The following is a 14,168-nucleotide window of genomic DNA, read 5'->3' as shown; positions in this document are numbered from 1 at the left end:
GCCCACTCTTTATTCCCCAGGGCCTCATACAGGGCCTTCTGCTTAATAGGCGGGCAATACAAATTCACATCGAATCAATCAGAATCAACTTCAGTTTGTAATTGGTGGTTGTTGTTTAGTCACTAAGTTGTGTCTGACTCTCTTGCAACCCCTTGGACTATAGCCCACCAGGCTCCTCTGAAGGAAGTCCATGGATTTCCCGGGCAAGAATACTGGAGTGGGTTGCCATTTCACCCTTCAGGGGATCTTCCTTACCCAGGGATAGAACCTGCGTCTCCTACATTGGCAGGCAGATTCTTTACCACTGAGTTACCAGTGTGTGCATGCAAGCTAAGCCACTTGGGTAGTATCTGACTCTTTGTGACCCTATGGACTGTAGCCTGCTAGGTTTCTCTGTCCATGAGATTATCCAGGCAAGAATACTCGAGTGGGTTGCCACGCCCTCCTTCAGGGGATCTTCCCAACCCAGGGATCAAACTCGAGTCTGGGAAGCCCGTAACTGGTGATAGCAATGGGTTAATGAGCAAGTTTGAAACCAGTCCTCACTGTTGGTCTCCATGGATAAATTCTGTGTACTTTGGACAAAATCAAGGTTGAAAAGGAAGGTTGTCATCTATACCTACCATCCACCGGACCTTGGGATCTCCTCCAGGTGTGGAGGACTCCCCGCCTTAGGATTAATCCACTCCTTTCTACGGGCAACTCTCCTCTCGGAGTTAGGAAATTCATCACGGATGGAGCAGAAATCTGCTTACCTGCAGTTTCCACCTGCCATTTTTGATCTGATCTCTTGCCCCTAGACAGCTCTTCCCAGATTTGAGCATCTAAACTGGAGAGCTCCCTAAAGTTTCGTCGGTCGTTTGTCAAACATTTGTGTTCTACACGAAATGAATGGGAGGTGAGATACGGGCAGCTCTCCTACTTTACCCTGGGGTAGGCTAAACTCTGCCAGAGGGAGGGTGGGCTCTGGATTCGAGGGGCAGGGGTTCAGATAGCCTTGGGAAACTGGTTTAATTTCTCTGAGCCTCAGCTCCCTTGTCCATCACATGGAGATAGTGGCAGTATTTGCTTTACAGGATAATGACGAAGATTAAGTGAGACGATGCTGATGAAGTGCCAACCCCAGCGCCTGGCTCTCAGGAGGCCCCTGGGATAAACTATTAAGATTCCGCTGGTCTGAAGAGGGGCAGCTCAGGGCACACTATTCTACATAATTTGAGAAGTGTCCTCCCTTGGACAACAGACCACAATGGCAGATGCAGAGATGCTGAAATGCAGACCTCTGGGTCTACAAGTAAGAGCAGGACAACAGAGGCAAGTACACCCAGTCTGGGGACATCTCTGCTGCCCGGCCCTGCCTACCTTGGTACTGGGCGCTGAAGCCACGCTGGCGGTGGTTGCCATCCGACGTGAAGTGCAGTCGCAGCCAGTTCTTGCTGCTGATGACGGGGGCTGGGAGGCTGGCTCCAGTGAACCTGTGGGGACAGGAAGTGTGGGGGAGGGAGGTGAGGGACCACAGCTGGTGGAGACTGGGCACCCGGGAGTCTCTCCACCACCCACGTGTGCTGGGGCCTCTGCCCCGGCAGAAGGGAGGCTCACGCTGCCCCAGCCGCCCTCCAGTAAGGAGCCTGGGATCTGGGTGGCTTGAGCTGGTTCCTCCAGGGGCTCTTTCCACTGCTGAGAGGCTGAGCACGTGTGCTTCGTTGCTTAGTCATGTCTGACTCTTTGGGACCCCATGGACTGTACCCCACCAGGCCCCTCTGTCCATGGGATTTCCCAGGCAAGAATACTCGAGTGGGTAAGCATTCCCTTCTCCAGGGGATCTTCCCAAGCCAGGGATCAAATCCCATCTCCTGCATTGAAGGCGGATTCTTTACCACCTGAGCCACCAGGGAGATGCTGAGAGGAGGGGGCAGGCTTCCGGCCGGGAGCACAGGACTCTTTCTCCCAGTGAGGTCTGGCCACCCCGGAGAGAGACCCAGCCTTCCCAGCAGAGGCCACCGTGCGCCACCCCTGCCCCACCGCCAGCAGATGTCCACACACCCATCTCCTGCAGAGCTCCACATGCCCCACGAAGATCCAGCCCCTGGACAGAGGAGCAGCCCCAGCTCTCCAGCAGAGGTTCAGCCCCTGCCCCCACCATCTCTCCCGCACTCAGGGGCGGAGGTTCAGCCACCCCAAGCAAGCCCCTCGGGACCTCAGAGAAGCCAGGAGAAGGGGCTTGGGCAGCCGCTTTGTGCAGCGCGCCCTTCCCAGGTGTGACAGCCCATTCTGGGGTCGCTCACTAGGCCCTGGGTCTCCTCTGCCTCCTGCCCCATCCCTGCTGCCTCCACGAGAGGCCTCCCCCCTGCCCCTCGCCACCCCTCCTGCTTCCAGGCTGCCTCTCCTCCCTTAACTTAGCCTCCTCCGAGTTCTAGCCAGTCGGCTCAGTGGGTCGACGCCAGCATATGCCCCCCTGCCGCCGGTCACTGCCCTAGCCTTCTGCCCAGCTGCATCCTAAACCAGCTTTCATGTCAATCAGATCTTTCCTCCACACTCAGGCTAAGCCCCCAATGCCCCTCCTCTCTCTGCTCATCCCCCACCCCCGCACCCTGGGAGCACCCGCTTCTCTCCTGGACCCCACAGCCTCCAGCAGCCGAGAACCAGTGTCTTCCTGCTCCTCCTCCCTGTTTCTGAGTCAGGGACCAAACCTCCTGACACATCCCCTTCGGTACCATCCTTCCTACCCTGCCCGAACACCCTGATCACACCTAAGCATTCCAAGCTTTCTCCTTTCCCATGTCTTTGCCCTTTTGTTATTATTATTACTATGTATTTGGCTGTGTTGGGTCTCAGCTGCAGCATGCAGGATCTCCAATGAGTCATGTGGGAGCTGTCCTGTGGCATGTGTGGGTTTAGAGTTGCCCCGTGGCATGTGGGATCTAAGTTCCCCGACCAGGGAGGAACCCACGTCTGCTGCATTGGGAGGTGGATTCTTAACCACTGGACCAGCAGGGAAGTCCCATGCCTTTGCCTTTTCCGCCTGGAACATACCCACGAGTAACCCTCTCCCCTGCACCAGCCGTGTCACCCGAGATGACTTTGGGAAACCCGCAAATACCACGTCCCCATCCAGGAAGGTCTTTCCTACTCTCCTGGGCTCTGAAACCACACAGATTGGGGTTCAGATCCAGGCTTCACCACTTCCAATCAGTGTGACCAGTTACTCCATCTTTCTGAAAATGGAATGATAACACCAGCCTGGAGAGTCTATGGGAATAAGTGAGGGGACTTCCGGGTACAAGACCTAGCCCGGTATCTGGCATGTATTAACTCAATAAATATAATTCCCTTTCCCCTCCTCTGTGATGCCACAGTAAGTTACTCAGACTGTAATTCATTTATCCAGGTGTGTGTCTCCCTAGGATGATGCCTCCAAGAGGGTAGTGCAGACAGGTGGGTGAGGGGGGGGGGGGCGAAGCTGGGGCTCTGGAGGGATCAGCTGTGTTATCTTATGAAAATTACTTACATTCTCTGTGACTTTATCTGTAAAATGAGGATAATAATCCCTCCCTGAAAGGGTTGCAAGGATGGAATGAGATAATATACAAAAAAGACTTTAGCACCACCTCTAGCAAATAGAAAGCTCTCGGTAAGTGGCAGCTGCTTTTTATTCTCCATCATCTTTATTCTTCATCTTTGTACTGAGCACCTAACACAATGCTTGATACAAGCAGGTGTGTCAGGATTCCAGCAGGAAATAGGTGGCTCAGTCATCTGAGAATAATTCTGGGTGAATGAATGGTCTCTTCACCGTCAAGGATGGGGGGTATGGCTACCCCTCACAGACCTGGAAAGAAATGGTGAGCCCTGAAGCTTAGAAAGGACCCAGATCTTTGGTCAGCAGGGACTACAGTTAGTTTGCACAGATTCCCACCAGGAGGGAGCAAGGAATGAAAACCTGGAACTCACTCTCCTGCCTCCCCTCCTCCCATCTACTGCTGATGCTTCTGTTGATCTAGCCCAACTGGAAGCCAGAGGGCAAGGAAGAATACTGGTGTAGTCTGACAAATAAGTCTTCCTAAGCATGGAACAGGGTAGAAAAGGGAGGGGAGACGATCTGGAGGGGTGAAAGGGAGACAGCTCCAGCATAGTGGGTCTCCATAAATGCGTATCAGAGAAAGGAACTAACCAAGGAGCCTCTCACCCTGAAAAACTGAGTTTTTACTATAATGAAAATGCTGACACACACCAAACTCCAGGAATATCACCCATACTGCTATCGTAAGAGCTATAACAGAAACCAATTACTGTATTTTACCAGATCCCATTTAAAACAGTTTATTACGGCATAGTCATTTAAGTTTTCTAAGGAGCCACAAACAGTATTGTGGGTTTTTTCTTCCTTAGGCCAAATTCAATTCTATCTCAATGACAAAGCTTGGAGGCTATTTACATAAGGAAGTAGAAATAGGGAGAATTTACCTGAATAATTCAGAACCAAAGGCTGTTTATTGCAAAATGGAATGAGGGGAGAGTGCTGGGGTCCCTAGAGCAGGATGAGAGCAATGATCTGGGTTGTAACTGGAATTCAGGAAGTCAGCTTTTACAGCCCTGGGATCAACTTTAAGCCCCAACTGTACAGACAGGAGGAGCCTGAAGGGACATCACCCCCTCCCATTTCTCCCACACGTTCACCTGCTCCCAGGAATCTTATAACTGTTCACTCCCAAGGCTTCAACTCGGGGCCCTGTGCATCTTTACTCTATTCTGCTCCTGCCTTCTAGGACATACATGCACATTTGAGAGTTTTCTTGGGTATCTATCAGAGAATTAGGGACTTAAATGCTGGAATTATCACATTAAACTTTTGCCATTGCGAGGGTGTCATGTCTTATTCAAAACTCTAATAAAAAGGAACTACTAACACCTACAACATGAAAGATGCTCAAAACTCTATCATTATGCTGAATGATAGAGTATATATTGTATGATTCTGTTTATATGAAACTCTGGAAAAGACGAATCAACAGTGAGAGAAAGCACATCAGTGGGTGCCCGAGGTGCGGGTGAGAGGTACAGGAAGAATTGCCTGGGAAGGAATACAGGGAACATTCTGGGGTGCTGGAAACGGTAATACATATAAGATGGTCTTGTCTTATATAATAAGATGGTGGATATACGGCATGCACAAATTTGTCAAAGTCCCCAGAACTGTACATTTAAGATGGGTCATTTTTTAATTGCCTCCTGAGAAATCTGTCTGCAGGTCAAGAAGTAGCAGTTAGAACCAGACATGGAACAACGGATTGGTTCCAAATTGGGAAAGGAGTACGTCAAGACTGTATATTGTCACCCTGTTTATTTAACTTATATGCATAGTATATCATGAGAAATGCCAGGCTGGCGGATGAAGCACAAGCTGGAATCAAGATTTCTGGGAGAAATATCAATAACTTCAGATATGCATATGACACCACCCTCATGGCAGAAAGTGAAGTGGAACTAAAGAGCCTCTTGATGAAGGTGAAAGTGGAGAGTGAAAAAGCTGACTTAAAATTCAACATTCAAAAAATGAAAATCATGGCATCTGGTCCCATCACTTCATGGCAAATAGATGGGGAAACAATGGAAACAGTGTCAGACTTTATTTTCCTGGGCTCCAAAATCACTGCAGATGGTGACTGCAGCCATGAAATTAAGACGCTTGCTCCTTGGAAGAAAAGCTATGACTAACCTAGACAGCATATTGAAAAGTAGAGATGTTACCACGCCAAGAAAGGCTCATATAGTCAAAGCTATGGTTTTTCCAGTAGTCATGTACGGATGTGGGAGTTGGACCATAAAGAAGGCTGAGTGTCAAAGAATTGACGTTTTTGAACTGTGGTGTTGGAGAAGACTCTTGAGAGTCCCTTGGACTGCAAGGAGATCCAACCAGTCCATTCTAAAGGAGATCAATCCTGGGTGTTCATTGGAAGGACTGATGCTGAAGCTGAAACTCCAATATTTGACCACCTAATGCAAACAAACAGCCAACTCATTAGAAAAGACCCTGATGCTGGGAAAGACTGAAGGCAGGAGGAGAAGGGGATGACAGGGGATGAGATGGTTGGATGGCATCATTGGCTCAATGGACATGACTTTGAGAAAGCTCCAGGAGATGGTGCTGGACAAGGAAGCCTGGTGTGCTGCAGTCCATGGGGTCATAAAGAATCAGACATGACTGAGTGAATAGACAACGGTTTTAACATAAATTATACATTTTTTGTTGTTCTTCGATAGCCAATTTGTGTTCAACTTGTCACAACCCCATGGGATTGCAGCACGCCAGACTTCCCTATGCATGTATTAAATCATGCATTAATAGAGTTAATTAGCACTTCCCTGGTGGCTCAGATGGTAAAGAACCTGCCTGCCATTGCAGGAGGTATAAAAGATGTGGGTTCTTTCCCTGGATCAGGAAGATCTCCTGGAGAAAGAAATAGCTACCCACTCAAGTATTCTTGCCTGAAGAACTCCAAGGACAGAGGATCCTTGCGGGCTACAGTCCATGGGGTCACAAAGAGTTGGACACGACTGAGCGACTCATACTTTCGCTTTCAGGGTTAATTAAAATCAAATCTTCAATGACTCTAATTCTTAGAGCCAAAGACTTCATCAGAGTCTACAAGTCTTAAAAAAGGCAGTGTATCTTCACCTCTCCTTTCCTTGTTCCTTATTCCTTATAAAAGCCAGTGTGTCCCCTCTTTTCCTTATTGTTTATGCTCCAGCCACAAGGGTCTCCAGGCTGTTCAAAACTGGCCACACCCACCCCTGCCCCAGGGCCTTTGCACGTGATAGTTTTTCTGGCTGCTGACTGGCTCTTCTCCCAGACTGCCATCTGGTCCACCCTCTCACTTCCTCAAAGTCTTGTATCAAATGTCACCTTCCCAGCGAAGTCTTCTTGGCCTGCCTTCCTTCTCTGAGTACGTCACACAGACAGACGTAGACACACAGACAGACGTAGACACACACACACACACACACCATTGTGCAGTCAAACAGAAGACCTTGTGTGAACTGCTTTTTTTGTGCCTCTCTGCCATTCTACAGGCGGCACAGTGGTAAAGAATCCACCTGCCAATGCAGGAGATGTGGGCTTGATCCCTGGGTCAGGAAGATCCTCTGGAGAAGGAAATGGTAACCCACTCCAGGATTCTTGCCTGGAAAATTCGGGACAGAGGAGCCTGATGGGCTATAGTCCATGGGGTTGCAAAGAGTTGGACACGACTGAGTGTACACGCATGTATGCAAGCCTTTGTACCTGCTGCTGTCTATGCCCTTTCCCATTGCACCACCTGGCTGCACAGAGACGTTAAGAAACTTGCACAAGTTGACACAGCTAGTAAGAAGCAGAAGTGGGATTCAAACTCACCTCAGATAGAGCCTCTGTACTCAGGGAAGGCACGGGAACTGTCGAAGCTGAATTCCATTCTGTTCCTTTACTTTCCCTCCATCCTCCCCCCAGGATCCTCTTTAATTTTGCTCCCTGTTAGAATCATAATTAAAGGAGAGAAACACAAAGAGAGACTCCCCCCTTCAAATCTTTCTGTCCACATTAACTTCACTATGGGGGGCTTGGGGAATTCCAAGTTCACCCAGTAAATTGCTACCATAGTACAACATAAAATGTATTTAAGCAATTATGCTCAATTTTTTTTTTCTTTTTGGTAAATTGACTTCTGCTAAATGGGGCTTCATTAATGGAATCTGGCTTTGGGAGAATAAAAAAAAAATCACTCCCTCTAATGTATGTAGTTGATTATGGAAAAAGTGGCTTTGAGTTCCTCAGCAGAAAGCTCTAAGTTGTGCTTCTGGTAATAGAGCTCAGAGCAAACTGCATGGAAAGCATCTCTTCTTAAGAAACTTCTCATACAGTCCGCAGGTGGGGTGCTGAGAGACACGCCCCACAAGATGACAACAGTAATCTGCAAGGAATTGCTGCCTAATTTTAAACTGAGAGGGAGGAAGATGAGGAGGGCTCGGTTTAAGTCTCAGCATCCCTGAACATGGACAGCTTCAGGAGAACATTCATTCATTCATTTACTCACCAAGCACATACTGTGTACAAGGCACCGTGCTTGCCGGAGGGTGCCACTTCCACCACGGTTCCCTAGATACAGAAGTTCCTGCAAAGCCTATTATCTACACGGTTTGGCTCCACCATCTCCTTCTCTGTGCAGCCTCTGCTCCTCGGTTAAGAGTCTCTGGCTTCTTTGCTCCCAGCATACCTTCTGTGGGCTTTATCTCTTAACCAAGCTACGTGCACAGCCTGGATCTGATTCATGCTTGAAGAATCTTTCCAGGCCACACAAAAACCACCCTTCTACTGCTGAGGCTGAGCAGGGAGAATGTGACATATTGCATGTGCTTGCCACCCCACTCCCAAGCCCTCTACCCATCCCACCTGCTCTCTGCTCCCCTCCCTGGGGGATGCAGAGAACACCATGACCCAACCAGGGAGACCCTTGTGGAAACGTCCTGGTGGCGGCGGCAAAGGGCACCAAGGCCCTGGTTGGAGGCTGCTTCCCACTCCCTTGCCCGAGCTCCCTCTCACCCTTGAAGCGAGCCTTTATTGACTCAGCCCTGACATCCAGTCTCATCACAAATGAGTTCCATATCGTTTTTTCTTTAGCCAAAAGCCCAGGACTCTTGCTGTATTGAGAAAAAACCTTTCCCTAAGACAAATCCACGATGTTACTTCTTTTCCAGGAACTGTGTGAATGCCTGGGGTGAGTACAAGTCTCTTTGGCTGCTGGAATCCCCCAGCCTCTAGACTTACCTTTGGAAAGAGGCCCCTTGGCTCACCCAGGCTCTGGATCCCAGCAGGGCCTGTCCCACCCTGGGTGCCCAGGCAGTTCAGAGATGCCTGAGCTACCCTATGAAGATTCAGCTCCTGGCTACCTAACCATATGCTTGGGGGTCGTTCACTGTGCTCTGAACAAACCAAAGCTTCCCCGCCCCCCATCACTCCTGCTCCTCAGAGCATCCTCTCCTGGTGGTCCACACCCCCCTGCCAGTCACCACACCCCCCTGCCAGTCACCACACCCCACTCCCAGCCACCACACCCCCCTGCTAGTCACCACACCCCACTCCCAGCCACCACACCCCCCTGCCAGCCACCACAGCCCACTCCCAGTTGCCACAGCCCTGCCCCCGGTCACCACCACACCCTGGCACCATCCTAACTCCTTCCACTCCTTCACTCCTGTGGCCAACTGTGGCCACGTCTTCTGCCCCTTGTGACCGTATCATCCCTCCCCCTCACTACAGAGACAGCCTTCTGACGGGTCCTCTGCCTCCATCCATCTTCCATACTCTGTGAGGGCATCTGCTCAAGTCACTGCCTCACGGGAAACCCAAGGTCCACTCGGTCCAGGACACGTGTAAGTTGCTCAGTCGTGTCCAACTCTTTGCAATCCCGTGGACCGTCACCTGCCAGGCTCCCCTGTCCATAGAATTCTCCAGGCACGAATACTGAAGTGGGTTGCCATGCCCTTCTCCAGGGGCTCTTCCCAGGGGTCTGGGATCAAACCTGGGTCTCCTGCCTTGTAGGCAGATTCTTTATTGTCTGAGCCACCAGGGAAGCCTGGCTCCCGGATAAAGCCTAACCTTTTTTATGTCTTCCTTCTCCCTTTTGTGACACCTACTTTGAGCTCCAGACACTTTCCAGTCTCTATGTCTTTGCATATGCTGTTCCCTCTGCCTAGGCTGCTGTTCCCTGCTTCCCCATCTGACTACCTGGGAAAATATCACTGATCTCACAAACCTAACCAAATGCCTCCTTTCCTCCCCTCCCCCTCTCCCTGCCCCCATGGGAGCAGCAGTGCCCTGCACGTTTCCCTCTGTACCTGGGACATGCCCCACCATTGTCCTGACCACAGCAAATAGTAATCATCTTTTGACTTGACGAGCAAGGTGGTCGTCACTTGCTCACTCAAAGGCGCGCTCCACAAGCACCAGAGCAGAATTTTCTTTGTCTCCATGTGTCTAGGAACACAGCAGAGAGCCCGGCACACAGAACAAATCAGTCCCCGAGAACCGGGCTGATAAGCTACACTAACTGTCTCTTTTGTCAGTAAAGTTTCACTGGGTCACAAGCGTGCTCATTCATTTACATATTGTCTGCTTTCATGTTACAAAGGCAGCGCTGAGTTGTTGTGACAGCAACTAGAACCCGCAATGCCAAAAATATTTATCTTGTCCTTTACAGAGTTTACGGGCATTGACTGCAGAAGCCTTGCGAATGACGCAGTCGGTTGGTAAAAAATAATTTCTGAGTGCATGCTAAGTTGCTTCGGTCATGTCCAATTCTTTGCGGCCCTGTGGACTGTAGCCCATCAGGCTCCTCTGTCCATGGGATTCTGCAGGCAAGAACTCTGAAGTGGGTTGCCTTGCTCTCCTCCAGGGGATTTTCTCAACCCATGGATCAAACCCACGCTCCTGTGTCTCCTGCACTGGCAATTGGGTTCTTTAACATTAGTGCCACCTGGGAAGTGGGGAATAATAAAAGCATACATTCATAGCTTAAACATTTCATTACAATAGAAATATACTTGAAGGTACTTTTTTTTTTTTTTTTGGCCAGTCCATGTAACACCAGAGCAAGGTCTTTCCTTTGACCATAGGTTTATTCTCTGCATTGTCTATCTTATATAAACCCCACCCACAAGGCATCGCTCACCCTTTCCAATTTTGCCACAGCTCATCCAGTCTACAAATGTTTATGGAGCACCTGCGATGTGCCAGGCATTGTGCTAAGCACTGGGAATGCAGCAGCAGGCCAGACAGGCCTGGTCCCCACCTTGATGGAATCGGTTCAGTGGCATGCTGTTCTCTCCCTCATTCACACCTAATATTTAGGAAGCAGTTCTTTTCAGAGCGTCTCCTTCATGGAACTGTGCCAAAGCATTCAATTTAGCTTCTAGAGGCACAACTCTACTTCCTTTCACACTCATATTTCATCAGTTTATGTGATGTTTAATTTAAGTCACATAATTACAATAACAAGTATGACTGGCACCAAGAGAGCTGGCAACGAACCTATCCGATTCTCAGAAAATCCAAGGCTCAGCTGGTGGGAGCGTTGGGTGCACAGGCGTTGCAGGTGGGGGTGGGAGACAGCCCACAGGCAGCGGGGGCTGAGTGCTGTGGGGCTTCGAGCAGGGAGATCTATCAAGCCTGGGAGTGCCAGCAACTCCGGGAGCTGCTCAGGGGGAGAGGGTACAAGCACTTTTATGGCACAAGTTTTGTGAATGAATGAATGAATGAATGAGAGAATAAGCAGATGGCAGTCTCTTGCTTTCGACAGTGCAGTATCTTTTCTTTTCTTTTTTTTTAATTATTTGTTTATTTTATTTATGTACTTATCTGCACCAGGTCTTAGTTGTGGCATGCAGACTCTTAGATGCTCTAGTTTCCAGACCAGGCCTCCTGCACTGGGAATGCGGAATCTTAGCCACTGGACCACTAGGGAAGTCCTGGGGCATCTTTCTGAATGCTGTCCCCTTTGTGATCAAGAGAATGGGGTCAGCTAGTCTCTTCTGTTTGTTTTTGGCCACATGGAGAGGCAGGTGGGATCTTCCCTGATCAGGCATGGATCCTGGGCCCCCTGAAGTGGAACTGTGGAGCCCTAACCACTGGACAGCCAGGGAATTCCCCGGAAACAGCTAGCCTCAGAACTCGGAGAACTTCAGAGGCCTCCCAGGTCTGCTGCCTGGCTGGGCACAAATCCCAGCTCCAGCATTCTGGACACAGGGTCAGTCAAGGTCTGTTCTTAGTGTTTCTAAAGATCAAGAACTCACTTCCTGGCCAAACTCTCTCTGTCTACTTTGACGCACTCCCACCCTTTTTCTAGCTACTTCCTTTTGACCCATCTGGGGTCATCTTAAAGCCACTGGTTCCAGGAAGCCTGGTGGGCTTCTCCTGGGTATCTCATTTTCTCTTGCAAAGAATAATCCTTGCACTTTCTCCATCACAGTGCTTGTCTCATCACACATCACACAAGAATCTGCTTCCCCACAAAGCTGTGAGCTCCCTGAAGACAGGAGCTATTTCCTTCTCATTTAGTTCTTCTCTCAGTGCTTTGTGAGTGTCTGACACACAGGAAGGGCTCAGGAAATGCTGCTCACAGGAAAAAGGAACACTGGACTCAATGACTGAAAGAATGAATGAGGTCCTGCTGGAGGAAGCAGAGGGCACAGGTGGGGAAAGCAGAGGAAAAGGCAGACGAGCAGGGAAGCCTGGGGACATTAAGGAGCGGCTTGGGGGCCATGCGGGTTTCACCTTGGTCTCCCATGGAGATGTGCTGCCCGCCCTGGACCAGCTGCTGGTACCTTTTGGGGAAGCTTTTCTCATGGTGACATGGCCCCAGTGCAGCAACCCCAGTGGAGTTTGGTAATCAACGTGGGCAAATGTGCTCTCTTCCGCAGAAGCAACTCAATAAACTCGACAAATTACCAGCATTCTTCCCTGCTCAGCTGACTGTGAGCTCCAGGGACCCACACAAACTACAGCAGGGAAATGCACTGCCTCCAGACGCACTGCTCCCTGGAGGGCGTGTGTCTGAGCCGCCGAGGGCCGGGGGACAGGACCCCTGGCTGTGTCTGCTGTTGGGATGAGAGTGTCATCACGATGGGCTGTAAGATGAGCGAGGCGCACACCGGGAAGGTCCAGGGACCGGCTTGGGGCATCAGTTCCTTCCCCAGCTCAGCTGTCCACTGGGCATGGCTTCCTAGTGAGGGTTCTCCTGCCTCTGGGGACAGGCTGTGCCCCTGAGGCTAACGTGAACAGAATGGGGTTGGATCTGGAGATGGGAACTTGTGCCGGGTACCAAGATCTGGGCACAACAGCGCGTGCTGGATCCCCCACGGCTTCTCAGGGGATGCTCAACTCTCTGTCTGTCTCCAGCTCTAAATCGGGCAGCTCTATACTTTTCTGAGTAGAGTTTGAAGATCAGTCTCCGTCCCTTGACCCACAGCTCCTGGAAGGGGCAGCCTCGTGGCCCCAGGCCATAGCTGAATGGATTGGGGGTGGCCATGTGACCCGTACTGGACGGATCAACTGATGGGACTCTACGCGCATGTTGATAACAGAAGGCCCCACAGGCTTGGCTCTCCTGGTAGAGACTGGGGAAAAGGGTGTTCCAGCATCAGCTCTCCCAGCTCTACTGCTGCCTCTCCCACCTCATTGCATCACTCTTGTAAGATGGCCTAAGCCTCATACCTCTGCACACCTCCATCTGCACATGCTCTGGTCTGACTGGGACACAATCTAAGAGAAGTCTGGGTCCTGGTCAGCTGCCCGGCCCTCAGCTGGCCACTCCCTGCCCCCAGCTCAAGTCTCTGTTGCTGCAGATAGACCTGAGATCCAGCCTAGAGACCTGATAGCTCCCATACCCGAAGATGCTAAAGTCAGCTCCCACTAGGCTTGGCCCAGGAACAGGGCACCGGCTTCAGGATCCTGGTGACAGAGGCGTGCTCACATGCTACCTAGACCCTCTCTCCTTCCTGGTTCCAGTCTCTGTCTCTCCGTGTATTTGAATCTGGGCTCAACGGTTAAGTAGCTGTGAAATGTAGGCATGTGTTGGCAGTTCTCTGAGCCTCAGTTTCTCCATCTGTGCAATGGGATACCTGTGCATATAATGTGTCCAGGACTACTGACACATAGTAGGTGTCTTGCAAATGGGAACTATTTCACTCTCTTGCTTAGATTTGAGAAGAGAGGAGATGAGGTCAGTGCCTTGAACCCTACACTCCAGAGAACGCAGGGATTAAGCAGACCCCAGCACAGCCAGGCCTCGTCTCCCTGGGGAATAAGGATGCCTGCATCTACTCTGTCGACAGCATGGGGCAGGGCCACGCTGTGGCCCCCAGCGTCACCAGGACACTTGGCAGTCACCTCCCCTCCCCACCTCCGGCAGCCCAGGCCTGGCCTCCACCGGCTCTGCTTCCTCAGCCTTGCCCAGCTTCTGCCTGTCACTGCAGACACGACTCGGAGAAGGGCCCTGCCCTCATTCCAGGGAGGGTGGCAATGCCTGCCTTCTAGAGGCCTCTGGGGATTACATTTGGATAATACTTCTCATCCAGAGGAAATGTTTGCAGATGGCTGATCGAGGAGACTCCCACGCCAGCCTTTGCCTGCCACTCGA

At 50.7% G+C, this 14,168-nt stretch overlaps 1 protein-coding gene across 1 annotated transcript in view; it reads right to left on the bottom strand.

Annotated features, from left to right (window-relative positions):
* CSMD2 (CUB and Sushi multiple domains 2) overlaps positions 1–14,168 on the bottom strand; it is a 676,035-nt gene that overhangs the window by 334,584 nt on the left and 327,283 nt on the right. The window contains 1 exon segment of the mRNA XM_061120111.1: positions 1,363–1,475. Coding sequence (XP_060976094.1) covers positions 1,363–1,475 — 113 coding nt within the window.

This window comes from Dama dama, chromosome 20, assembly GCF_033118175.1.
Source record: "Dama dama isolate Ldn47 chromosome 20, ASM3311817v1, whole genome shotgun sequence".
Taxonomy (NCBI): Eukaryota; Metazoa; Chordata; class Mammalia; order Artiodactyla; family Cervidae; genus Dama; species Dama dama.
The sequence above is the reverse complement of the archived record's forward strand: the minus strand, read 5'-3'. Positions and strand labels throughout refer to the sequence as shown.